Source organism: Giraffa tippelskirchi, chromosome 3, assembly GCF_054371585.1.
Source record: "Giraffa tippelskirchi isolate mGirTip1 chromosome 3, T2T-mGirTip1v1.2.pri, whole genome shotgun sequence".
Lineage (NCBI taxonomy): Eukaryota > Metazoa > Chordata > Mammalia > Artiodactyla > Giraffidae > Giraffa > Giraffa tippelskirchi.
In genome coordinates, this window is record NC_137277.1 from 181779761 (window position 1) to 181807455 (window position 27695).

At 45.6% G+C, this 27695-nt stretch overlaps 1 protein-coding gene across 4 annotated transcripts; it reads left to right on the forward strand.

Moving 5' to 3' along the window:
* Nucleotides 1-898: 898 nt before the first annotated feature.
* PTAFR (platelet activating factor receptor) lies at nt 899-27475 on the forward strand. 4 transcript variants are annotated; one of them, XM_081586240.1, is made up of 3 exons: nt 899-972; nt 2809-2947; nt 24298-27475. In XM_081586240.1, the coding sequence occupies exons 2-3, from the start codon at nt 2895-2897 to the stop codon at nt 25370-25372; spliced, it is 1128 nt and encodes a 375-aa protein (XP_081442366.1). In that variant the 5' UTR covers nt 899-972; nt 2809-2894; the 3' UTR covers nt 25373-27475. The 4 variants fall into 4 exon arrangements, with proteins under 4 accessions (XP_081442366.1, XP_081442368.1, XP_081442367.1 ...); XM_081586241.1 differs by lacking the exon at nt 899-972 and adding an exon at nt 1573-1730 and having other exon boundaries at nt 2720-2947; XM_081586242.1 differs by lacking the exon at nt 2809-2947.
* Nucleotides 27476-27695: the final 220 nt, after the last annotated feature.

Below are 27695 nucleotides of genomic sequence, written 5' to 3' on the forward strand. Positions count from 1 at the left end.
TAAACGTTTATTGGTTGAAAGAAGGAGTGGATAAATGGCCTGGAAACTGAGGCAGGGAGCTCGGGCCCATCCCTCACCTCTGTTCACACACAGTCTCTGACACAAACACACGCTCACTCAGTCTCGCTTGTGTTTACTTCCTCAGTTGCCCACACCTGCTCACCTTCTCCTGTTCCCACGGACTCACTCGCTGCCAGATTCCTGCCTGGGATCTTATGAACCTTCCTCCTCTGCCACCCAGCGCCGCAGGGCTGTGTCCCCATGGGTTCCTTGGTCTTGGCGCTCCTTGGCCACCAGGGGGGCCCAGCCCGGCCACGGCACTGACCACAGCAGTTCTTGGGAGTTCCTCCCTTCTCATCCTCTTTATTTTCCAGCTGCCTCTCCTTTTCCTCCTTCGCTCCCTTTCTTTTGTATTGTCTCTCAGGCATACACACACACATACGCGCACACACACACACGCACACACACGCGCGCGCACACACAGGCCCTCTCACTGTCTGTGTCATCTTTTTCTGTCACTCCCTTGGTTTTTGTCCTTGAATCTCCTCATCCCTCTCATGCTGTCTCTGTCTGTTTACATTTGCCTGTCTCTCTCTCCATCTCCTGCCCCCCCTCCCCTGACTCTCACACTCTCCTTTCTCACTCACAGCTCCTCTCTTGCTCACGCTCGTGCCAGGTGATGTGTCTCTCCCCCCGCCTTCTTACTCTCTCCCGGTGCCCACTGCCCACACCCCACCCTGCCCCTTATTCTGTGAAAAACCTCCGAGCAGCAGCCAGGGCCTGGGTGACCCAACTCGAAGTTCTGTAGCATATCCTTTCCGCCAGTGGGGCCCTGGGGTCACGGCATTTCCTCCTGGGGGTGACTTGGCAGTGATGCGCGCTGTTTCCTCACTTCTGCAATTACAGCCAGCACAGACCCCGCAGCTGCCGATATGCTCAGACCTCGCAGCAGCAGCCACTGCCCCTGGACAGGTAAGGGGGTCCCAGCCCTGGCCCGGCTGGGGGGAGGCATGTGACAGCGTCCCCAGGAGATCAAGGTCCAGCCCCTGGACTCCGCCTGAGCAAACGTGTGCTTCTGTTTTTAAGGGACTGTTTTGGCATCTTCCCCAGACCCAGAGGCTCTCATTTAGAAGGAATTCCTCATGACCAGACATTCCCAGGGAATCCGCTACCCCCTCTGGTTCTCTGAGGTCAAGGCAGTGCTGAAGTGACCTCAGAGACCTCCCTGGGAGGTGGTGGTAGTGGTGATGAGAGGGGGGCTACCTAGATCTTGGGGGGCTGGATGCCATCTGCTTTAGTGGTTGTGTGGCCTTGGCCATGTCACTCCCCCGGTCTCTGTGCCTCAGTTTCCTGAAGTGTCAAATGAGGCTAATGCCGTCTTCCCAGCAGGAAGGTTGGGAGGCAAAGAGTCAGCTACCGGGCTGGGTATCTAGGAATTGACTAGGTGCTGTGTTCTCCTGCGAGGATGATGAGGAAGATAGTGGGGTTGCTGATAACAAAAGGCCTGGCTCACAACCTGCTCCCACCATCAGGTCGCAGGTGGTAGGGATGGAGCACAGGCTGGGAGCCCCTGTCCTTTACTGGCAGGAGGTCAGATGTGGGCATGGGGAACAGAGGCTGCTGCTCAGACTCTTGCTTACTTGTGAAGAATGAGGGAACCTGCAGAGTTGCTCCCCAGAGCATTCAGGCAGCTCTGATTTAACTCTTGACTGAATCCACAGCTGTTTCAGGTGCTTGGCATGTGTGTGTGTGTGTGTGTGTCTGTCTGTCTGTGTGGTGTGTAGGCACTAGGGAAATGAAAGAAAGAGACGTCCTTGCCTTTAGGTACTGAGAACCCAGTGAAGGAAGGAAGCCCCGAGAGAGATGAGACTGAGCCTGAGGTGGGCAATGGGGTTTTGGCATCAGCTCTTGCCTATGAGCTGGGACCTTGGGCAACTCAGGAGCCTCCCTTCCCTCCTTTGCATATTGGGGTCTAAGTACTGACCTGGGGGTTGGTGGGAGAGGATGAAGTAAGAGGCTGGTGGGAAAGTGCTTTGTCAATAGGAGGCTGGTGCACAGACATGAGCCAGTGTTACTGCTGGTACCGATGCCGTTATTCTTACCGTAAGTGCCTTGCGGAGGAGAATTTGTTTGTTCCTCATTTTATCCTACTCTTCACCTGGAGTTTGGCAAGTCATACAGTCTTGGACCATGAACTGAATAGGGAATGAGAAAGTAGTGTGTTGTACTGAAAGAGGATGGACAGTGAGCCTGAGGTCCAGCATCTGGTTCCAGCTTGGCTCCTGATTCTGTTGTCATTTGAGGCAAATCCTTTTTCTCTAGGTCTCAGTTTCCCCATCTGTCCAATGAAGGTTTGGGTAAGAAAGCCACAGTCTATGTTGTGTGCAGGCTAAGTTGCTCAGTTGTGTCTGATCTTGCGACCCCATGGTCTGTAGCCCATCAGACTCCTCTGTCCATGGGATTCTCCAGACAAGAATACTGGGATGGGTTGTCGTTTCCTTCTCCAGGGGATCTTCCCCTTCAGGGATCTAACCCATGTCTCTTGTGTCTCCTGCATGGGCAGGCAGGTTCTTTATCACTAGTGCCTCCTGGGAAGCCCATAGACTACTGTCTATGGCAGTAATGTCGAAATGGGCCACCAGGAGAGTTTCTGCTCTGGACTGATGGGGAGCGGGACCGGTGTGACGAGAGGCTTGGAAATCTTTTTGTTCTTTTATAGAAAGACTTTTATGGAATGCCCTCTTCCTCCCTATCCTAACTCTGCAAACTCGCCCTGGTTGACAAGAAAGGGCTGCTTCTCTTTTCCAGTGAAGTGCCTTCTTTCCCGTCCTGGTCTCTGCCTCCCCTTGGATATAGGGGGCACCAGCTGAACTCTGGCCTGAGAACGCCCCCTTATGGATCCTGGGAGAATATATCTGGTTTCAGAGTGGAGCCCGTTCTCAGAAAGGTACCTGCTGGGCCCTGGGTGCAGTCATGTTTCTGATCAGCAGCTCTTGGGTTCCTTGGCAGCATGCTGGGAGGGGAGAGAAGCCTCTGCTATGCCTTTGTGTGTGCATGTGTGCCCCTGGGGTGGACTGGAGAATTGGCTCTGGGTGTATTTCCACGTGTGCCTGGAGTGCGACCAACTATGGGTGGGCCTGTCCAGCCCAACAGTTTCCAGAAGCAGGATCACCAACAAAACCAGTTGAGAGGTTGGCACTCCATTTCCCTTGTGTCTTCAGCCAAAGAGAATCCAGAGCCAGTGTGTGTGTGTGTATGTCTGTAAGATGTAGGGGTGGGGGCAGAATTTGTTGGGGGAAGACTATCACTTAGCAGCCCCTCCCCACCTCCTTTTTTCTATAGAAGGGAGAACTTCAGGAGCTAGGTTTGGAGTTGAGCTCAGCTGGCTGATGTGAGAAGAGTGTCAAAAATTTGTGCAGCGCCCTTCACAGTTTATAAAGTCTGTTTAGATTTCCTAAGTCCTTGACTGTTTACCAAACCCTTTGTCATTCCCAACAATCATCCTTTTCACAGCAATGTTTGAGCTTAGGGGGAGGCATGTGCAGACAAAGATCCCAAGGTTCAAAGCTAGGGAGAGTCTCACTCAAGATGGTGAGGGGCTTGGCTGAGGCCAGAGCCCAGGTACCCTAATCATAATTGCTAATCGTGATTCGTGTTTCTCTTCAGCCACCCTTGGTTGCTGCTTCTAATGGAAGAGAGGTGGCTGCTTTGGTTCATGGCTGATTTGTTTGCTCATTCATTCGTGCAACAGACATTCTCTGAGGGTGGGGGAGGAGCTCCCAATTATTGAGCAATAACCAGGTGCATCTGTTGCTTCATTTTGCACTTATAGCTACCCTTTGAGGAAGGTTTTATTATCACCACTTTTTTTTTGCAAATAAAGGAAGAGAGGCTTTGTGGGTCAAAGATCAGCTGGGAAAGAACAAAGCCAGGTGCAGATAGGGGTCTGTGTGACTGCAGGGCCTGTGCCCTGGACCGTATGTTTTCCCTCGGGCCAGGCCCTGAAGATGCCAGAGTGGTTTCTGGTATAACAGAGGGATGTGCCCTTGCTGCGGAAGCCCAGAGGAGGAAGCACCTCCCTACCCTCCTCCTTGCCCCGGGTGACTTCCAGGAGGCAAGGAGTGGGGAGGGTGACTCACAGACGGGTACTATCTGCGTATCTGGAAGCCAGAAGGAGAGACCCAGGCCAGACTCAGGGTCCCCCAACTCCATGGGGATGTCCTAGGCCAGATGAGCTGAGATGAGCAGAGACTGAGTCTCATCAGTGTAATATACATACCTGGGACCAGCTGGACCCCAAGTGAGAGGGAAAGCTGGGAAACTGATACCCAGGCCACATCCCACCCCCCATCTCTGGGGCCCTAGACCCTGTTTCTACCTCTCCCCAGACAAGGAGCTCCGTTCATTCGCTGATAAACGTGCCCAGCGTGGTGCTAGCCTCACTGAACTGGAAACCATGGGGAGCCTAGTGCAGAATTCCCCAAAGATAGGAAACTCGCTCCCTTCCTTTGCCCCTCAACTCCCTCTGCTTCCGGGATAAGTGGTAATGAAACCACTCCATGAGGGGGGAATTTTTAGAGGATATGAGCAGAGATACAAAGGCATGGGCAGGCCAGGGCACAAGTATCAAGTGTCAGAGAAGGCGAGAATGGGTGGCAACTTATTTTTTGGGCATTTTAGAGATTCAACTGCCTTCAGTCTCAGAGCCATACTATGAGGTCAATGTTGACATTATTTTCATTTGATTGATGTGAAACTAAGTACTCACAGAAGGGCAATGATTAAACTATGATGTTTTACTGGTTCCAGGGAATCTAAGGGCTGAGAGTGGCTGAGGCTGGTGTGAGAGGGTTTGGAAGTGAAGGATGAGAGACAGTGTGACTGACTGTGTGTGTGTGTGTATGTGTGTGTAATGCCTGAGGCCCTGTACCCAGGGAGTTCCCAGCCTGGAAGGAAAGCGATACCCACAAGTGTTACGGGAACCAGAGGTGGCACCTCTTAACTCTTTCTGGGGTAGAGAAGTATGACTAACAGCCAACATTCATTGAGCTCTCATTGTGGATCAGGCATTTCCTGTTCAATCCTTACAAGAACCTTATGACATAGGGTTAGGTTTAGTTTTTTTTTTTTTTACAGATGAGTAAACGGAAGCTCATGGAGGTAAAATTAATTGTCTTGGGTTCAGTTCAGTTTAGTCACTCAGTCATGTCCAACTCTTTGCGACCCCATGGACTGCAGCACACCAGGCTTCCCTGTCCATTACCAACTCCTGGAGTTTGCTCAAACTCATGTACATCAAGTCAGTGATGCCATCCAACCATCTCATCCTCTGTCGTCCCCTTCTTCTCCTGCCTTCAATCTTTCCCAGCATCAGGGTCTTTTCCAATGAGTCAGTTCTTTGCAACAGGTGGCCAAAGTATTGAAATTTCAGCTTCAGCATCAGTCCTTCAAATGAATATTCAGGACTGATTTCATTGAGGATTGACGGGTTTGATCTCCTTGCAGTCCAAGGGACTCTCAAGAGTCTTCTCCAACAGCACAGTTCAAAATCATCAAGGATTGGCTGATAGCATTTTGCCAACTGTCCCTAGTTGCCATAAAATGATATGACTGGTTCCCAGAAGCTTTCAGGGTTTTTTTTAAAAAGATATATTTCTAATTATTTATTTGGCTGCCCTGGGTCTTAGTTGTGGCATGCAAACTCTTGGTTGCCACATGTGGGATCTACTTCCCTAACCAGGGATCGAACCAGTGCCTCCTGCATTGGGAGAGCAGAATCTTAGCCACTGGACCACCAGAGAGGTCTTCAGGGTTAATGATATATCTGGAAGCCTTATCTAAATGGCTTCAAGCTGGGAAGAATTTGGGATGAGCTTGATGTGAGCGGTTGCAATGACAGTGGTGCTATTTTGACAAACATTTGATCTGATCTAGTTAGCAGATTGTCTGGACTTCCTGTAGATACAGCTTTTTAGAGCTGTTGGTCATGAGTATCTGAAACTGTGCTACACTATTCATTGAGTCTTTGCACCATGCTGGGAACTATGTGCTTGGAATATTATGAGCTCCATACACAGGGAAAGGACCTGAGGCTCAGAGAATGATAAGCTTGACTACGGTCGTAAAACCAGGATGTGACCAGAGGCAGGGTTTGAATGGAGGTTTGTCTGACACCAGAGGCTGTGGTCTTAACCACTGTCCTTTCCCAAATGCTTTCTTTCCTCTGTCTCACTGGATGCTCACGGAAAGCTCTGTAGGGTAGATGTGTTATTGTTCCCATTTTATAGAGGAAGCCCAGAGAAGCAAAGTAGTTTTTACTAACTATTGCACAGCTGTTAAGTAAAAAAACTGAGACATATGATTCCAAGTTAAAATATACAGTGTACTTTCAAATCTGCCATTTCTGAGGCCCATTAAAATTCTTTTATTGTGATAAAAATATGTAAGATGGATTTACTCTCTTCACAATTTTTAAGTATTGTGAAATATATACACATTTTGCACCACAAATCTGTAGAACTTTTTTGTCTCGCATGATTAAATCTCTGTGCCCAGTGAGCATCAACTCCCTCTTTCTCTCTTCCTCCAGCCCCCGGCAACCAATATTCTACTTCCTCTTTCTATGAGTTTAATTACTTTCAAAACCTCATATAAGTGGAATCATTCAATCTTTTTTGTCATTTGCTTATTTCACTTATTAATATTCTCAAGTGTCATCCATGTTGTAGCACAGGACAGAATTTCTTTCCTTTTACAGGTTGCACAGTATTCCATTATATGTATATTAATATTATACCAGATTTTGTTTATCCATTTGTCTGTTGATGAATATTTAGGTTGCTTCTACCTCTTGGCTATTGTAACTAGTGTTGCTGTGAACATGGGTATACAAATATTTCTTCAAGATCTTGTTTACACTTTTTTTTTTTTTTAAAGAAATACACCCAGGAATGAGATGTCTGGGTCATATGGTAGTTCTATTTTTAATATTTTGAAGAACCTTCATAATAATTTCCATAGTGACTGCATCATTTTATATTCCCACCAAAAGTGAGTACACAAGTGTTCCAATTTCTCCACATCCTCACTCACACTTGCCATTTTCTGTTTTGATGATTGAGGCCATCCTAATAGGTGCTCTCTTATTGGAGTTTTGATATGCATTTCCCTGATGACTAGTGAGGTGGAGCATCTTTTCATATGCCTTTTTCCCATCTGCCCCTTGACAATTTTAGAACAAATTTATTTTATTGCATTATAGTTGATTTATAATATTGTGTTGGTTGCTGCTCTACCACACAGTGATACAGACATATATATTCTTTTTCATATTATTTTCCGTTATAGTTTATCACAGGATATTTTCTTCACTGTCCTCTGTTTCCCTCAGTATATCCCAGGATATTGAATACATTTCCCCTTGCTATCCAGTAGGACCTTGTTGTTTATCTATTCTCTGTATAATAATTTGCACCTGATAATCCCAAACTCCCAGCCCCTCCCTCCCCATCTTTTCATATGCTTCTTGGCCTTTTATATCTTTGGAGAAATGTTTCTTCAAGTCCCTTGCCCATTTAAAATTTTTGCTGTTGCTGTTGTCGTTATTGAGTCATAAGAGTTCTTTATATATTCTGGATATTAACCCTTTATCCGGTATATTATTTGCAAATATTTTCTATAATTCTGTAGGTTGCCTTTTACTCTGTTGATTGTTTCCTTTGGTATACAGAAGTTTTAAAGTTTGATACAGTTCCAAATGTCTCTTTTTGCTTTTCTTGCTTTTGGTATCATACCCAAGTAATCATTGCCCATTCCAGTGTCATGAAGCTTTCCCTCTATGTTTTCCTCTAGAAGTTTTATACTTTCCAGTCTTATGTTTAGGTCTTCAATCCACTTTGAGTTACTTTTGTGTGTGATTTAAGATAAGGGTCCACCTTCCTGCTTTTGCATGTGGATATTCTGTTTTCCAAATATCATTTGTGGAAGAGACTATCTTTCCCTCATTGTGTAGTCTAGGCTCCCTTGTCAAAGATTATTTGACCATATATGTGAGGATTCATTTCTGGGCTGTCTATTCTGTTCCATTGTTCTGTATGTCCATCTTTGTGCGGATACCACCCTGTTTCGATTATTGTACATTCCTAATATGTTTTGAGATAAGGAAGTGTGAGGCCTCCAGCTTTGTTCTTCTTTCTCAAGACTCTTTTGACTGTTGTGGATACTTTGAGATTACTTATGAATTTTAGAATTTTTTTCTAGTTCTACAAAAAGTGCCACTGAGATTTTAACAGGGCATTAAATCTGTAGATCGCTTTGGGTAGCACGGACATTTTAACAATATTAAGTCTTCTGATCCGTAAACATAGTGTGTCTTCCTATTTACATGTGTCCTCTTTAATTCCTTTCAGTAATGTTTTGTAGTTTTCAGTGTATAAGTCTTTTGCCTCCTTGGTTAAGTTTATTCCTAAGTATTTTATTCTTTTGATGCTGTTGTAAATAGGATTGTTTTCTTCCTCTTTTCTTTTCTCAGTTTTTATGTATTTATTTACTTGTTTATTCTTGGCTGTGCTGGATCTTCGTTGCTTCACTGGTCTCGAGTTGCCGTGTGTGGGTTTCTCATTACTGTGGAGCACAGGCTCTGGGGTGTGTGGGCTCAGTAGCTGTGGCTCCTGGGCATTGGAGCACAGGCTCAATAGTTGTGGCACACGGGCTTAGTTGCTTCGAGGCATGTGGAATCTTCACGGACCAGGAATCCAGTCCAAGTCCCCTGGATTGGCAAGCAAATTCTTTACCACTGGAATACCAGGGAAGTTCCCTGGGATTGTTTTCTTAATTTCCTTTTCTCTTAGGCCCATTTTATCTTCTTTTTTTTTTTTAATTTATTTTTTTATTGAAGAATAATTGCTTTACAGAATGTTGTTGTTTTCTGTCAAACCTCAACATGAATCCGCCATAGGTATACATATATCCCCTCCCTTTTGAACCTCCCTCCCATCTCTCAGCCCATCCCACCCTTCTGACTGATACAGAGTCTTAGGCCCATTTTAAAATCTTCATTCTACCAGCAGGGAGACAGAGACCTAGAGTCATGGAGTGAGTTTAGTGTTTGAACCAGGATTTGCTTCCAATGTCACCGCTGCCTGGCAGGAGTGAGATGGATACAGAGTGGACTCTACTTTCCATGGCCCCATTCAATTCCCCACTTTGGGAGGCAGAGGTAAAAGCAGGATCCCAGGTCAAAAGTATCTCTTCCTGGGTCCTTGCAGCCTCTGAAGCACCTGCTCTCGGGTCTGTGAGTGGAGGAGTTGGCCACGGAGTGGTTTGCTTCCAGCAGGAGCCACAGCTTGGCCTGGGAGAGACAGGCTGGGTCTTGGAGTTCAAAATCTCATCGGCCATTTCCCAGTTGTGTGACTGTGGACAAGTCTGTTTCATTCTCTGACCTCACTTTAGTTCCCTGGAAAAATGCTCGTTTTGCAAAACTCACTTTGTGAGGCTGATTTGAGGAGGAAATACAATCATGGGTAGGAGGCATCTGTTCATTTAATTAGTAAACGTTGCTCAAGGCCCTCAGCTTAGGTGGGTGGCTCCCTCCGGTCACACCCTCCCCCACAGAGCATGGTGTCCCAGAATCTCCAGACGAGAGTGCCCCCTCAGAGCCTGTGTTCCTCCCACACTGCCAGGCTTGCGGGGCGGTGAGGAGCTGCTGAGCCATGGAATGTGTGTGAACTTAGATATGACTGATTTTTAGCTTATAAATATTTAGACGCTTGTACTCTGCCCCAAATGGCCCCACAATATTAGGGGCCAGTCTGACTGGTAAACGCAACTTTCCAACCCACAGTCCGCACTGGGGAAGTACCCAGCACACACTTCCTGCTGCCCAGATCTCAGTGGTTCCTCCTCTCTGACGGTCCAGCTAAGGACAGGAGCCATTTCTCCAGGTCCCCTAGGGGCCAGATTGTTGGCAGACAGATGAGAATGGTACCAGTGGGAGTTGGGAGTGAATAGTCTGCAGGGCAGAGGGTGGGAGATACAGATGGCAGAATTCTTCTTGTCTCCATGAATATTTATACCCTCTTGGCCCAGCTTCAGCTAAATACTGGGCCTGAGCTTGCTGCAGGGTTGCCCTGCCCGCATGTTAAGTTGAGTGGTTCAGAGTCGCCTCCTTCTCCCTCTAAATGTTCATTCCTGTCCTGAATTGTTGAAAGCTTTGTTGGCATTAGCCCAGTGCTGTGTCTGGAGATGGCAGGAAAGGAAATACGTGGGTTAGAGACTCTGAGGTCACTGGTGATCTTTACAGTCCCTTCCCCTGTCTCCAAGTGATTGGGCCGATAGTGAGAAGAAGTCCTGGCCGTTTGTGGCAACTTCATATGCTTATCTTTGGAACTTTTGTTAGGGTTATAAGATTGTGCAAATCAGGAAACCCAGACTCAGAGAGGTGAAGTCACTTGCCCAAGGTCACACAGGAAGCAAATGGCAGCTCCAGGTAACAACCCAGGTCTTTCTGACTCCAGAGGCCTTTTCCCCAACCTGCTATGTCTCCCCCAGGGAGACTGGACACCTCTTGGTCATGCCAGTTTCCTCTGAATAATCATCAGAGCATGGTCCTGCATTCAGTCCCAGTGTCTGACACTGAGAATAAAGAGATAAAAAAGATCTAGTCTCTAACCTCAAGAAGCTCTCAGCCTGGTGAGGAAACAGCCACAGAAATCAATATTTACAACATGTTATGCTGAGGAATGCGCTCAGTACCATGGCAACCCAGTGAAGGCGGCAACTCGTTCTGTCTGGGGCAATCAGAGAAGGCATTCCAAAGGAAGCACTCTTTAGTTTAGGTCTCCAAAGATGAGTAAGATTTTGCTGGATAAAGCGATAGGCAAAAGGCATTCTCAGTAGAGGCTGTGGCATGTGTGAAGGCACCGAGGTTTGAGGAGAAATCGTTTTTAGAGAAACAGCAAGAAGTTCAGTGTGGGGACTTTCCTGGTGGTCCAGTGGTTAAGAATCCGCCTTGCAATGCAGGGGACGCAGGTTTGATCCCTGGGTGGGGAACTAAGATCCCACACGCCATGGAGCAACTAAGCCCTCTCACTGCAACTACTGAGCCTGTGCGATGCAACTAGAGAGACTGTGCACCACAACAGAGGATCCCATAAGACGCAGTGAAGATCCCGCGTGCTGCAACTAAGACCTGATGAAGCCAAATTAGAAAATTAAAAAAATTCAATTTGATTAGAGTAGAGAGCAAGGGGTAGTAGAGGCTGGTGAGAGATGAGGTGGGAAAGGAGCTTGCACTGGGTTCTGGGCAGTGCGGAACCATGGAAGGTGTTAAAACAGGCAAATATGTGGCTGGCGGTGTATTGAGGCATAGTACTGCTCAAAATTCAGTGTGCATGTGAATCACAGGGCAATCTTGTTAAAATAGATACTGTACAGGAGGTCTGGTGTAGAGTCAGCTTCTGCATGTCTAACCAAGCTCACAGGTGATGCTAATGCTGCTGGTGCAAGGACCACAATTTGCATCATGAGGTTGTAGAGGAGTCACCCTGCCTTCTCTGGAGGCTGCTCTCAGGGGCCGGCAGCCACTGTGCTGTTTAGTCACTGGAGAGATAGGCCTGTACCATCTTCTTGGGTCAGCCCTCTTTCAGCTCTCATCTCACAAGAGTTGATGTTGTTGGTTGCTAGATATTTGCTTACTAGACAGATGTTTATCAGACTCTTACTCTGGGGACTTCCCTGGTGGTCCAGTGGCTAAGACTGTGATCTCCCAAAGCAGGGGGCCCGAGTTCCATCCCTGGTCAGGGAACTAGATCCCACATGCCACAACTCAATAAAATAAAATAAAATAAAAGCTCCCCTCTGGCCAAGTTTGTGTTGGGTGCTGGGATAGAGAGAGGAATTGGAAATGTTACATTCTGGTCCATGTCACTACCGTCTCTGGCCTCTGAAATAGTCTCTCTGTTTCCACTCTTGTTCTCCACCATCTATTCTCTGCCCAGCAGCCAGAGAGAGTCGGATTATGCTGCTTATCTGCCTGACATAGTCCAGCAGTCCTCCAGTGCTTATAGAACAAAATCCAAACCTCTTACTGTGGCATAAGAGAGATTTGGGGTCTGTTGCCCTCTGGTCTCATCCTTGTTGTTGTTGCTCAGTTGCTAAGTTATGTCTGATTCTTTGTAAGCCCATGGACTGTGGCACGCCAGGCTTCTGTGTCCTTCACCAACTCCAGAAGTTTGCTCAAACTCATGCCCATTGAGTTGGTGATGCCATCCAACCATCTCATCCTCTGTCGTCCCCTTCTCCTCCCGCCTTCAATCTTTCCCAGCATCAGGGTCTTTTCCAATGAGTCAGCTCTTCGCATCAGGTGGTCAAAGTATTAGAACTTCAGCTTCAGCATCAGTCCTTCCAGTGAATATTGATTTCAATCCTAAAGGGTTGATTTCCTTTAGGATTGACTAGTTGGATTTCCTTGTAGTCCAAGGGACTCTCAAGAGTCTTCTCCAGCACCACAATTTGAAAGCATCAATTCTTCACCCCTCAGCCTTCTTTATTAGGCCAACTCTCACATCTGTACATGACTACTGGAAAAACCATAGCTTTGACTATATGGACCTTTGTTGGCAAAGTGATGCTTCTGCTTTTTAATATGCTGTCTAGATTTGTTACAGCTTTCCTTCCAGGGAGCAAGCGTCTTTTAATTTCATGGCTGCAGTCACTGTCCACAGTGATTCTGGAGCCCAAGAAAATAAAATCTGTCACTGTTTCCACTTATTTCCCCTTCTATTTGCCATGAAGTGATGGGACTAGAGGCCATGATCTTAGTTTTTTGAATGTTAAGTTTTAAGTCATCTTTTTCACTCTCCTCTTTCACCTTCATCAGGAGGCTCTTTAGTTCCTCTTCACTTTCTGCCATAACGGTGGTGTCATCTGCATATCTGAGGTTATTGATAATTCTCCTGGCAACCTTGACTGCAGCTTGTGCTTCATCCAGACAGGCATTGCACACAATGTACTCTGCATATAAGTTAAATAAGCAAGGTGACGATATTCAACCTTGATGTACTCCTTTCCCAATTTTTAACCAGTCTGTTAGTCCGTGTCTGATTCTAACTGTTGCTTCTTGACCTGAATACAGGTTTTTCAGGAGACAGGTAAGGTGGTCTGTTAATTCCATCTCTTGAAGAATTTTCCAGTTTTTTGTGATCCACAGAGCCAAAGGTTTTCATAGTCAATGAAGCAAAATAGATATTTTTTTGGAATTCCCTTGCTTTCTCTATGATCCAGCAAATGTTGGCAGTTTGATCTCTAGTTCCTTTGCTTTTTCCAAACCCAGCTTGCACATCTGGAAGTTCTTGGTTACGTACTGTTGAAGCCTAGCTTGAAGGATTTTGAACATTACCTTGCTAGCATGTGAAATGAGCACAATTTTAATGGTAGTCTGAACATTTTTTGGCATTGCCCTTCTTTGGGATTGGAATGAAAACTGACCTTTTCCAGTCCTGTGGCCATTGCTGAGTTTTCCAAATTTGCTGGCATATCGAGTGCAGCACTTTCACAGCATCATCTTTTAGGATTTGAAATAGCTCAACTGGAATTCCATCACCTCCACTAGCTTTGTAGTAATGCTTCCTAAGGCCCGCTTGACTTCACACTCTAGGATATCTGGTTTTAGCTGAGTGACCACACCAACATGGTTATCCAGGTTATTAAGACCTTTTTTGTATAGTTCTGTGTATTCTTGCCACTTCTTCTTAATCTCTTCTGCTTCTGTTAGGTCCTTGCTGTTTGTGTCCTTTATTGTGCCCACCCTTGCATGAAATGTTCCCTTGATATTTCCAATTTTCTTGAAGACATTTCTAGTTTTTCCCATTCTGTCCTACCCTTCTCATTTCTCTAGAGACACTGACCTTTCAGTTCTTCGAAGCTGACACCTTTATTTTCAGCTTAGAATATGATGAATTTATTCCCACTGCAGGCCCTTTGCACATGATACCCTATGCCTGGAATACATTTCTTCATCTACATTTTCTCCTGACTTGTTTCTTCTCACTTTTTAGATTTTAGCCATGAGAAGATACAGGTTTTGTAAGACTCTAAAGCTTATACAATTTGGGGGCCCTTCTTTAAATGAAAGATACAAAATTATAAACATACAATTAAGAACAAGGCCCTAATATACAATTAAGAACAACTTCAAGGCCTAGGAAGGGACCTTGAAGTTTATGCTTCATTGACTTCACAGTAGATCTGCCTTTGGTTTCATTTATATGTCACCTCCTCTGAGAAGCCTTCCCTGGTTACTCTATTTTAAGCAGCCCCCTATCCAATAATCATCATGTCACACTTTTTATTTCTTTTGTTGAATACATCACAGGTTGAAATTACCTTGTTCTTTTATCTCTCTACTTATTTTTGTCTGTTTTCCATGACTAGAGTATAGCTCCTCAAGAGCAGGAATCTTCCTGTTTTATTCCTACATTGTCCCCAGCACAGTGCTGGGCACCTAGCTGGCTGTCAAATGAATGAGTGGACATGGTCTTGGTCCTCTGGGAGCTATGGCCCAGTGCTGGAAGGACACACACAGGCAATTTCAGTGAGTTTCAGGAGCCCAGGGGATGGGCACTTAACCAGGCCTGGGGGGAGAGGGCAGGGTAGGAAAGGGTCAGAGAGGTTTAGGAAAAACTGCCTGGAGGAACAGAGGCCTTAAAGGATGGTCAGTAGTTAACCAGGCAGAGAGAGGGAGAGAAGCATGAATGAAGGTGTGGATGGATGAGTCCCAGACCCAGAGGAGACTTGACCGGTTACATTTTGGGTGATTTCAAGGGTTCTGTTGATGCAAAGGGACTTCTGCATACCATATTTGGGAGGAGGGCCAAGGGAGTCGAAGTCACCTGGGGACCTGGAACTCGATGGAAAGCAGCAGAAGTAGCAAGAGTCTGGGTGGTGGGTCCTGGAGGCACCGAGGACAAGGCTCCGAGCAAAGGCAGGATTTCTGCCTGAGACTTCCACGTGGATTCTGGTCCTGTGTCTGCAAGAAAGAGGTCTATTTCTGCTCGGCCTCCTGTGGGGCTGTGTGGACTGGGGAGGATCTGGGGTCAGACAGGCCCAAGTACACATTGTCACAGCTTGGGTTTTGGGGAAGATGCTTCTCACATGAGATTAGCCCACAGGGGTGTTTTTCCTGGAATATTTTTAAGCAAAACCGAGATATTGTATAATGCTACCTATAAATTCTTTTTGTTGTTCAGTTGCTAAGTTGTGTCAGACTCTTTGTGACTGCATAGACTGCAGCACGCCAGGTTTCCCTGTCCTTCACCATCTCCCGGAGTTTGCTCAAACTCACGTCCATTGAATTGGTGATGCCATCCAATCATCTCATCTTCTGCCTCCCCCTTCTCCTCCTGTCCTCAATCTTTCCCAGCATGAATATCTTTTCCAATGAGTTGGCTCTTTGCAGAAATACTTTAGTTTGTGTATACAATGGATAAGGAGTTAAAATCTAAAACTAGAGACTTCCCTGGTGGTCCAGTAGCTAGGACTATGAACCTCCACTGTAGTGGGTGTGGGTTCAATCCATGGTTGGTGACCTAAGATCCCACATGCTGGGCAGTGTGGCAAAAAAAAAAAAAGTCTAAAAATATATAACCAATATATCAAAATTACAGCCTCACAAAATTAGCATCAATTTCTTTTCTTTTTTTGGCTGTGCTGTGCAGTTTGAGGGAGCTTAGTTCCCTGACCAGTGAGGAATCCTAACCATTGGACTATTAGGGAATTCCCAGCATCAATTTCTTAATTCCATCTAATACTTTGTGTTGGAGTTCTCCCAGTTGTCTAGCAAATATTTTTTCACAGTTTGTTTAAATCAGGGTACACACAAGGCCCACAGACAGCATTTATTTGCTCAGCTCAGATTCTTGAACGAGAATTTGATGTTCCACTTCCTTGCCTCTCATTCACTCCTCTACTCATGCTTAGGAAACTGCTCTCCCTCTGATCATGCAGGAGAGATTTCCGAGTGGCCCTGTGCAACGTTTGCTTTTCTGTCTGCATTGTACCGGATCTCGCTGTGGCTTTTCACACCATTGGCCACTTTCCCCACATTCTTGAAACTTTCTTTGGCTACATGAGGACTCCAGTGTGGTGCTCCCCTGGTCCTTCTCCTATCTCTCAACCATCCTGTCCCTACCTCATTCCTAGGTTTTCCCTCCTCCTCTGACTTCTCTTTTAACATTGGGCTCTTCAGGATCCTCCTGGAGGTTTCTTAGGCACTCTACCTGTGACATGTCCCCCATGGAATTCCTCCTCCCTGCTCCCACACTCTTTCTCTTCAATGTCATCTCTGTGAAGACAGACACTACCCAGATCTAATCATCTGGGTCAGAAACCTGGCCATTCGTGTCTCCTCCCTTTCTCTCAACCACTGTCTCATGCATCACTAAGTTCTGTTCATTCTACCTCCAAATCATTCTCACACCCATCCATTTCTCTATGATCTGCCATGGTCCAAGCTTCCTCCAGCCCGCTGGACAATTGCAGTGATCTTTTTTGTTATCTCTCTGTCTCTGACCTGAAGCCCCTCCAGTTTGTTCTGAACACAACAGTCAAATGGATGTGAGAGTTGGACCATGAAGAATACTGAGCACCGAAGAACTGATGCTTTCAAACTGTGGTGCTGGAGAAGACTCTTGAGAAGCTCTTGGACTGCCAGGAGATCAAATCAGTCAATCCTAAAGGAAATCAACCTCGAATATTCATTAGAAGAACTGATGCTGAAGCCAAAGCTCCAGTACTTTGGACACCTGATATGAAGAGCCGACTCATTGGAAAAGACCCCGATTCTAGGAAAGATTGAGGGCAGGAGGAGAACGGAGCAACAGAGGGTGAGATAGTTGGATAACATCATTGACTCAATAGACGTGAATTTGAGCAAACTCCAGGAGATAGTGAAGGACAGGGGAGCCTGGTGTGCTGCAGTCCATGGGATCACAAAGAGTCAGACAAGACTTAGTGACTGAACAACAACACGATGCTCAAAGTCATCTTCCATAAACACGAAATGCTACATACTTCAATGACTCCCCGTTTTCTGCAGAATCAAGTACAAACTCCTTTAGCGTAAAATTCAAGACCCTACTTCAGTAGACTGATGATGCTTGCTTTGTAGGTCCTGTCTCTCCTCACCATCACCCCATCCCCTTAGTGAAAAGTGAAAGTGCAAGTCGCTCAGTCCTGTCCGACTCTTTGTGACCCCATGGACTATACAGTCCATGGAATTCTCCAGCCCAGAATACTGGAGTGGGTAGCTTTTCCCTTCTCCAGTTTTAGGCAAACCAGTCTTTTCAAGTTCCCCGAGAAGAAGGCACATTCTCTACTTTCTTCCTGGTCTCTTCCTCTCTCCCAGCTGCATCAGGCTAACTCCTTCTCTTCCTTCAGCCTAAGCTGGAGTTGTTCTGGACCCTCGAGTCTGGGCCATGGGCACCACTCAGAATGACCCGGACATCTAGAACCTCCACTATAACACTTGTTCAGTCGCTAAGTTGTGTCTGACTCCTTGTGACCCCATGGACTGCAGAGCGCCAGGCTTCCCTGCCCTTCGGTTGTCACCTATCTATTTCTGCATTTCTCTCTTGAAAATGGTCTGTTAGTCCCTGAAGGACAGAGACAAGGTCTGTGTTCAGAGGTCTCAGGACTCTGCCCAGCTGTGAGCTTGTCCAGTGAAGGTGTGGGTGAGTGACCGAATGGGCGAGCTGTGCTGTCAGGCGGTGTGCCCCATTCACATGGTGAGATTATTTTTTAAATAATCGATTAATGCCCAAAAAACCCCACCCCACCCCCAAATCCATGATTAACAAAATACCAAAATTTTCAGTGAAGTCTAATAGTGCCAGGCAGGGCCATATTGGAGTCTGAGGCAAAAGGAAGAGTCAGTAATACTGATTTGGAGTCTTCGAAATTGCATCAAAATGTTATTTATCTGTATTACTGAGGTTTTGGTGCTCCCTTAAATTTTGCACCCAGGTGAATACCTCACAAACTTTAATTCTGATCTGGGAGGGAAGACTTCCTCAATAGGCCTGGACAGGTGTGGTACAGGGGTCAGGGCCCAGGAAAGTGTCCTGGGTGGAATTCTTTGCCGGAAGAAAGATAGTTCTGGAGTTTTCCCTACCCCGCTGGACTGGAGCCTGAACCCAAGAAGAGGAAGGGACTTGGTTGGGGAGAGGGGTTGGAGGCGGGGGCTGGTTAGGGATGCGGCTTCCTTAAAAACCCAAGGTGAGCACCACACATCACCCAGTCCAGCTGTGGGCTGCCTCCCTGTCTCCTCTCAGACCCTAAGAACAGGGTCCGCTAAGGCATGAGTGTTTTGTCCAGCAGGAAAAAGAAACAAGGGCAGTCGCAGATGAAGGGGCATCTCAGGCTCACCAGAAATGAGGGGAAGGACGAGGAGCTGACATGATGGAGCATCGATTTTCAAATTTTCTAGTTTCAGGATCTCTTTATATTCTTCAAAATTATTGAGGGCTCCAGAGAGCTTTTGTTTACATGGGTTATATCTCCCAATGTTTACTTTATTCAAAGCAAAAATGACATCCTAAAACATTTTGTTTTTAAATATGAAACCAATAATAAACTCAGTTGATGTTAACATAAATCATGGTTTTAGTAGAAAGTAACTAAAGTTTTCAAACGTAAGCAATTTAGGGAGAAGAGTAGCATTAATTCACATTTTTCTTTTTCAATCTCTGTAATGTTGGGTTCAGTGGGAGACAGCTGGGTTCTCACGGCCACTTCCTCATTCAATCTATTGTGATAACACGGTTTGGGTTAAAGCATATGAAGAAAATCTGCCCTCCCACAGTTGTTAATTTGTAAAGGGAGGAATATTTTAATGGATTTTTTTCAGACTGATTGATGATGTTCTGTTTTAAGAAGTTATTTATTTATTTATTAACTTTTTGACTGCACTGGATCTCTGTTGCTGTGAGTGGGCTTTCTCTAGCTGCAGTGCGTGAGTTTCTCCTTGCAGTGGCTTCTCTCTAGTTGCAGAGCACCGGCTCTAGGGCACTGCTCTGTAGCTGTGGCGCACGGGTTTAGTTGCTACGCAGATCTTCCCAAACCAGGAGCCAAACCTGTGTCTCCTGCATTGGCAGGCGGATTCTTAACCAGTGGACCACCAGGGAAGTCCCTTGTCATCTGTCAGTACTGCAACATATTGGTCTATCTTGCCTTTTGAATCTTTTACATCTGTGTAATTTGGAAACATCATGTTTTCCCCTTTTGGAAAATATTGGTTCACTGGGATATAGGTCTTCCAAGTATTGACCTTTCATTATAAGGTATTTGAAGGACAGGGAAGCCTGGAGCATTGTGGGTCCATGGGGTTGCAAAGAGTCAGATACGACTTAGTGACGAAACAAGAACAACAATTATAAGGTATAAAAATTGCATTTATTAATGTAATTACCAAGCTCATTAGAACATTCTTTAGCTATTGGAAAGCTGTCAATCTCATGCTGGCAGATACAAATTTTCCAAAATGTCTAGTTTTCTCTTGTTAAGTTCAAATTTTATCATTGGCAACAAGAATGCATCATTTGTTTTCCTTGATGAGACAGGTTCACTTTATTTATATTTGAGAAAAAGTCTGCCAAATACCCAAGTCTCTGAAAAACCATAGTTTGCCAGTCATTTTTTCAAGTGATAATGGTAATATGAAAAACAGCTCAGCTCACAACTCAAACAATGGCACAATGGTCTTTTTCTGAAGACAACCACTGTATTCCAGTTTGCAGCAGCGATATTTCCTATGTATTTCCCATTCTGATACACAAATTATTAAAAAGATGTATAAGGACGTCCCTGGTGGTCCTGTGGCTAAGACTCAGTGCTCCCAGCACTGGGGGTCCAGATTCGATTCTTGATTGGGGAACTGGATCCCACATGCTGCAACTAAAAACCCCACATGCCTCAACTAAAAATTTCAAATGATGGAACTAAAGATCAAAGATCTGGCATGCCACAGCTAAGATTCAGGGCAGCCAAAAAAGAAAAATATTAAAAAATAAAAATCTTAAGAAATAGAAAAATTAAAATAAAAAGAAGTGTACTTAAGATTTAATAAAATAATTTCCTTTCCTTATCAAGGACATTTGAAAGTGAAATTGGCTTTTTTTTTTTTTTACACAAAATGCATGGCTGTGAAGAATACGACACCTGTGACAGTTTGGTGTCTTTGCCTTGATTGCTGCCAAGGAACCAGCAGTTTTATTCACCCTTTTGTACCATTAGCACAAATGTCAACACAGTGAAAAGGACAAATAATGTCTTGGTATTATTATGATGATCGCTTTGACCTCATGGATCCCCTGAAAGCTCTCTCTCATCCCTCATTTACATGGATCACTGTTTGTGAGTTATTATCCTGTACCTTTGGAATAAGATGGCAGGATAGGTCACCTTAAAGGGTGGGAAAGTTCCCGGCTGAGTAGAAGCTAGCAATTTGCTGCTGAGGAAGCAGCTTATGTATGTGTGAAACTGATTCACTTCACTGCACACCTGAAACTAACACAGTATTGTGAATCAACTGTACTCTGGTAGAAATTTAAAGAATTATGTAATTCAAATCAACTATGTAATTCACAATTTCACTGGAGGGTGAATTTTTTGTTTTTAAAGGGATCACAATGATGTATTTGAATAATGGAAACTACATTTCTTCAGCTAACATAGACAAACCACCACCATACTAAATAGAGCAAAGAACAAAAATTTTCTCAATCAACAAAATTCCAGTTACAACCATGGATTTCCTTAAATTCACCTGGAAGTATCCCTAGACATCTTCAAGTGTTTCCAATGCTCTGGGGCTCCTTAAAGGGTGGGTGTAATTAATAAGGCTAACCCATTCCTTTAAACTTTTTTTTGTTTTAAATTTAGTTATTTTTTTATTTTTGGCTGTGCTGGATATTGGTTGCTGCGCGGGTTTTTCTCTAGTTGCAGAGAGCAGAGGATACTCTCTAGTTGCGGTGTGTGGGCTTCTCATTGCTGTGGCTTCTCTTGTTGCAGAGCATGGGCTCTAGATCACAGGCTCAATAGTTGTGGTGCATGCGCTTAGTTTCTCCACCGCAAATGGGACCTTCCCAGACCAGGGATCTCCTGCATTGGCAGGTGGATTCTTTACCACTGAGCCATCAGGGAAGCCCCCTCTTTTTTTAATTTATTGGTTCATGGTGCTGGGAATAGAGTAGAATAGACAAAGTCCTTGATCTCATTTTGCTCACAGTTATGTGGGAGAGGGTGAAGCAATCATACAAACAAGAATATGATGACAATCGAGCTAAGATTTAGGAAGTACAGGGAGTTTTGAGATGGGACCTGACCTGACCTGGAACTCACTGAGAAACTCCGTGAAGGAGTGAAATGAGGCGAAGGTCTGAAGCAAGAGTTGGAGATGGCCAGGTGGAAGTATATGTGGATCCGGAAGAGTGTTCCAGACAGGGGCATGGGTGTGCATGCAGCTGGTTCAGGCAGGAGAGTCCTGGGTGGACTTGAAGACCCACCTGGGAAGTCCATTTTGGCTGGAGCCCGGTGAGAAGGTGGCATGAGATGAAGGTGGAATGGCAGCCAGATGTCAGGGCAAGGGTCATCAGATGGCTGTTTTTTTTCAGTTCCTGAAACTCTTTCCTGCCTTAGTCCTAGACCCACACAGATCCCTTTGCTTGAAGCGCTCTTCCTTGGCTCCTCTTTCAGGCCTCAACAGAAGTGCCACTTTCTTTCAAAGTAGATCTCTTTTTTTCTTCATATCAACACCCCATTTTCTTTGTATAGCAACTAAGTTTGTTTACATTGCCTTTGTCTGTCTTCCCTATGAGACTGTGAGTTCCCTGAGGGCATGGTCCTGTCTGTCCTTTTCACCCTGCCTCTCCTGTGTTTAGCAGTGAGCCTGACGTGCAGTTGGAGCTCAGAAATATTTGTTGGATAAATGTATGAATGAACCAGATTTGAGATTCTGGCTCCATTCCATAATGCTTTGTGACCTTGGACAAGTCACATGACCACACTATACTCTGTAAAATGGGGATTTTACTTCCTGTGTCAAAGGGATTTTGTGAGACTCAAAGGAAGTAGTGCCTGTGGAAGCACTGAGCAGAATGCCTGGCTTCAAAAGAGGTACTCCTAAGTGTTTTTATTTTTTGTGTGTCAGCATGCAGGATCCTACTTCCCTGACCAGGGATTGAACACGTGCCCCCCGCACTGGGAGCATGGAGTCCCAACCACTAGACTGCCAGAGAAGCCCACTCCTGAGTATTGTCTTCCTTGCATCTCGCTGTCAGTTCCCTACTTTTTTCTCTGGACTGTGACACATGATGAGCTTCGGGCCTTGCTTAATCCCAGCTGAATCTCTTGCCATCCCATCCCCTCAGCTGCCACACAAATATCAGAGGTGCTTGCAGGCTCATGTGATGGCACCATAGTTGGAGGAACAAGAGTGGAGGGGAGGAAACACTGGTTTTGATGGAGAGTGGATGGGGGTGAAGAACTGTTGAAAATGGACCAGACTTTGATTAGTGCGATTATGGCTAGCTTTAATCTTCTTCAACATACAGTTGAATCTTGAACTCAGGAGCTAAGGGAACCAACCCTCCACACAATTGAAAATCTGCTTATAATTTTAGTCGGCCCTCCCTCTATGGGGTTCCATATCTGTGGACTCAATCAACCTTGGATTGTGTGGTATTGTAGTATGTATTTAATTTTTAAAAAATCCATGTATAAGTGGACCCACACAGTTCAAACTTGTGTTGTCCAAGGATCAACCATACTTTCAAAAAAAAACTTTTTGTTTTTAAATGATTTTAGGCCTTTAAAAAGGTTGCAAAATAGTACAAAGAGCTCATGTATGGACTTCACCCAACATTCTCAATTCATAAACTACAGTACAGTGATCAAAACTAGGACATGAACATGGATACTGAGTTATCTAAATTATAGACCTTATCTGAACTTCACCAGTTTTTTCTCTAATGACTTTTTCGCCCAGATGCCAACCCAGGATCCCATGTCTCACTTAGTTGTCCTATGTCTCCTTAGCATCCTCTGATCCATGATAACTCCTCAGTCTTTCCTTTTCTTTCATGTCCTTATTTATTTATTTGCTGGGCTGGGTCTTAGTTGTGGCATGTGGGATCTAGTTCCCTGACCAAGGTTGAAACCCAGGCCCCCTACAATGGAAGTGTGGCGTCTTTGCCACTGAACCACCAGGGAAGTCCCAGCCTTGACACTTTCAATCATTTATTTTGTGGAATGTCACACAATTTAAGTTTGTCTGATGTTTCCTCATGACTAAATTGAGAGTCTGCCTTTTTGACAAAAATACCACTGAAGTGGTATGTGCTTTTCAGTACATCATACCAGGTGTACTTGATGTTGCTATATATTACTAACAATGATGCTACTCTTGATTGCTTGGTTAAAACAATGTCTTTTGGGTTTCTCCACTATACTTTCATTTTAAAATTATATTTAAAATTTTAAAATTACTGAAGCAAAACATGCTCCTAAAAAGTTCAAAAAAACAAAAAGTATAAAATAAATATCCTTCCCACCAACTCTACCTCACCTTCCTAGAAGTTACTTACTTGTCAACACTTTGAGATGTATCATTCTAGACCATTTTCTATATCATATAATGAGTTCATACCATTTTTTTTGTTTTGTTTTACTTAATATTATCCAGGGACAACTTTTCATGTCAATACAATCAGATCTAACTCGTTCTTTCTAATAAATAGCTGCTATTTCATTCTCTGGGTGACCCTAATTTACACTTCTGTATTTTCCAGATTTTGTATGAGCACGTAAATTATTTTTTTTAACATAGAACACTTTATCATCAACATTTCTATCTCAAATTTCATCAATTCAAAAATATTCAAATTTTGTCATAAAATTAAAATCATTATAATTTAAATTAAAATTTTAAATTTTATATATTTCATCACCAGGAATAGATTACCTAAAACTTTAAGTCAAAACGAGGTCAAGAATAAAAAGGTATGTTTTAAAATGGAACAAGAGAAAAGAAGCTCCACTGCCACTGATTTTACTGAATCTCAGAGGCCATTTATTTTAAAACCATGCCATTATTTTCTGTAGGAAGAAAAAACATTGTCAATTAATTGGAAAATGCCATCAATCTTAGAGTTTTTAAAACGTGCAAAACAGGAGTCTTGAAACAGAGTAAATAAGATAGTACTGTGTTGGCCCTTCATTAACCAGAATTCCTATGTGGTCTTTCAGGAACAGGCAGGATCCTATGACCAGCGGCCACTTCCAGCCCATAGCGATGGAGCCAAATAATTCCTCTCGTGTGGACTCCGAGTTCCGATACACCCTCTTCCCAATTTTTTACAGCATCGTCTTTGTGCTGGGGGTCATTGCCAACAGTTACGTGCTGTGGGTCTTTGCCCGCTTGTACCCTTCCAAGAAATTCAACGAGATAAAGATCTTCATAGTGAACCTCACCACGGCTGACCTGCTCTTCCTGGTCACCCTGCCCCTGTGGATCGCCTACTACTACAACCAGGGCGACTGGATTCTTCCCAAATTCCTGTGCAACCTGGCTGGCTGCTTCTTCTTCATTAACACCTACTGCTCAGTGGCCTTCCTGGCTGTTATCACTTACAACCGCTTCCAGGCAGTGACAAGGCCCATCAAGACTGCTCAGGCTACCACCCGCAAGCGTGGCATCCTTCTGTCCCTGATTATCTGGGTGTCCATTGTGGGTGCAGCATCTTACTTCTTCGTCCTGGACTCGACCAATGCGGAGCCCAACAAGACCGGCTCGGGCAACATCACACGCTGCTTTGAACATTACGAGAAGGGCAGCATCCCAGTCCTCATCATCCACATCTTCCTCGTGTTCAGCTTCTTCCTCGTCTTCCTCATCATCCTCTTTTGCAACCTGGTCATCATCCGCACGCTGCTCACGCAACAGGTGCAGATACAGCGCAACGCCGAGGTCAAGCGCCGGGCGCTCTGGATGGTCTGCACGGTCCTGGCTGTGTTCATCATCTGTTTCGTGCCCCATCACCTCGTGCAGCTACCCTGGACCCTGGCCGAGCTGGGTTTCCAGGACACCGACTTCCACCAGGCGATTAACGATGCGCATCAGGTCACTCTCTGCCTCCTTAGTACCAACTGCGTCTTAGACCCCGTCATCTACTGTTTCCTCACCAAGAAGTTCCGCAAGCACCTGACCGAGAAGTTGTACAGTATGCGCGATAGCCGGAAGTGCTCCCGGGCCACCACGGAGACGGGCATCGAAGTGGTCATGCCGCTCAAAGACGTCCCTGTCAAATCCCTCAAAAATTAGTCAAACTGTTGGAGCCAGGCCTGGAGGCTTCTTCTCCATGGACATCATCGACTCACCTGGGGGGAGGGGGAGAAGGGGTGTCTGCTGTCGTCCTGGCACCTCCTCCCTGGCCTGTTAGGTATGAAGACTATCTCACCAAGGTGGGGGTGCTGGCAGAACTAGACTGCTGGGAAATCCAGAACTTGAATGAGCCCCTTCGGCCACCTTTGGGCACATGCCATATAGCCTTGGCTGGCAGAGTCATCTCAGTCTGATGGCTCTGGAAGGAATGTCAGGACCAGGGGGGCAGCCCTTGGAAGCAGACCCTGAGTCACCCAGTTCACCCTCCCAGGGCGGCAGTCCCAAATGAGTCAGGCCTGGAGTTTTGGACCACAACTCCCCTTATCACTGAAAAGGCAGAGAAGGAGTTTGGGGAAAGGGCTGCTCCCCTGGCTATGGCACCGTCTTTGGGATTGACTTCTGAGCTAGGAAGATCCCACTCAGTCTCCACCCACAGGCACAAGGTCTTTGCGATACTTCCTAGGTGAGTGTCCCAGGTGGAAGGGGAGCCACTTCCATCTGGCTTGGTGGAACATTTTCCTAATTCATGTATAAACCTCTACTGAGTGGTGACCAGAGAAGATACAACATGCCTGGACCAAAAACTAGGACAGGGAGCCTTTCTCCTGAATCAGATGTGTCTCTTCCACCAGCCTGGGGCAGCTCTGGGGCAGCAGGAGAAACACAACTGCCACTTCCACTGTCTGTCTCAACAAGGAGCTCTGAGAAAGTAACTCCTGTGAGGCAGCCACCCTCTGTGGGTGGGCAAGCCCCGTCAAAGCCACACTGGGGCACGTGAGAAGTGCCTGCAGGTGGGTAAGGCCTCCAGGGCAGAAGGAGCCTGTCATCTCCCCTCCCTGCCTCACTTTCTGGGAGGCCCCTCTGATTTAGCTTCCAGGAGGTGAGGGGAGCAGCTATAATCCCGAGGGCAGGCAGGCACTTTGAACTCTGGGTGCAGAAGAGAGGGGGAAACTTCTCTTGAGGGGCTTTGGATGTCTGATCCTCCTCTCGCACCCTGAGCACCTGCAGTGGGAACCTGGCAGCCTCAGACTCAGGGTCTTGGAGGAGCCTGCCCTGATTTCCAGAAACCATCCTCCCTTCCAGCCAGTGTCCCTGCAAGGCTGGGATCCTGGTTTCTGGCACACTGGGCTGATTTTGATAAATGCCTCTCAGTGGGCCAGTGACCTGCTTGGGTTTGGGATGGTCACCATGGGCTGGACTTAGCAGAGGTGACCGTGTGAACAGTGCAGTGGATTTGAACTTTGGTGTCACACAGACCCCAGTTCAAGCTGTGGCTGTGTCACTTCCTGCCAAAGGACTGTGAGCTGAATTTCCTACCTCAGAGTTGTTAGGAGGAGCAGATACCTCTTGGTCAGGGTGACTGCTCCTCCCAGAGTCTCTCTGTTTTTGAGACTTTGTTCCCCCTAAATCTTCTGATAGGGGATGAGAGGTGAATGTCTGGCTCTTGTGGGGACAGATAGGTTCTGGCTCAGGAATAAGCAGCAAAATTCAGGGATGCTCTTTCAGGTTCTGCAGGCCACTCACCTGAACGCATATAAACTCTGGAGCTGTGAGTCTGTGTGTGTGTCTACATGTGTGAGGTGTGTGTGCCACCAGCACAGCAGGGTGGGGAAGGTATCTGCATGAATGTAGCAGAGATGATGGCTTTGCTCAGAGAGAAAAGAGATGTGCAGAGTCAAGCAGAGACCAGAGGGAACCGCAGGGGCCTGGAGAGAAAAGGGGACGATGCTCCCAGGGGCCTGCTGGCTCCCTTCCTGTACGTCCAGCCCTCTTGCCTAGCCCTTCTCGAAGCTCAAATCTGCGCTACTTACTTTGGGTCCTTGTGAGATTCCCTTGTTAGGATACATTCTCCAATTTTGCTCAAGATCATTTGAAAGAGTGATAATATCGATTACTTGCAACCAAAAAAGCTCTGAAGGAGATAAATACTTGTATGCTAAAGCAGTGTTTCTTGAATTTCAGCCATTTGTGTACCTATGTCATGAATTTTGCAAGATCCATATACCATCTGTATGTTTTGCTCAATAAATATTTTTCTCTAAATTGAGTCACTTTTTAAAACTTGTGCCTATTTAAAAGGTTGCTTTAGAACTAAATTGTAAATGAAGATGAATGCCATGTGGCACACATAGAGGGTAAACATAAACATAAAATGCCAGTATTGAAGTCAAAATGTTCTTGGCGTCCTATCAACAGTCACCTCACGTGCTCCACGACTTGCACAGCACAATTTAGGAGACGTGGCTATGATGTATATAAAGCA

What these genes read in the sequence shown, in the direction of transcription:
- PTAFR (XM_081586240.1), top strand. Translation starts at nt 2,895, where the DNA reads ATGGATCCTGGGAGAATATATCTGGTTTCAGAGTGGAGCCCGTTCTCA. An exon ending in TGGAGCCCGTTCTCAGAAAG is followed by an intron (nt 2,948 to 24,297) that starts GTACCTGCTGGG and finishes GTGGTCTTTCAG; the next exon opens with GAACAGGCAGGATCCTATGA.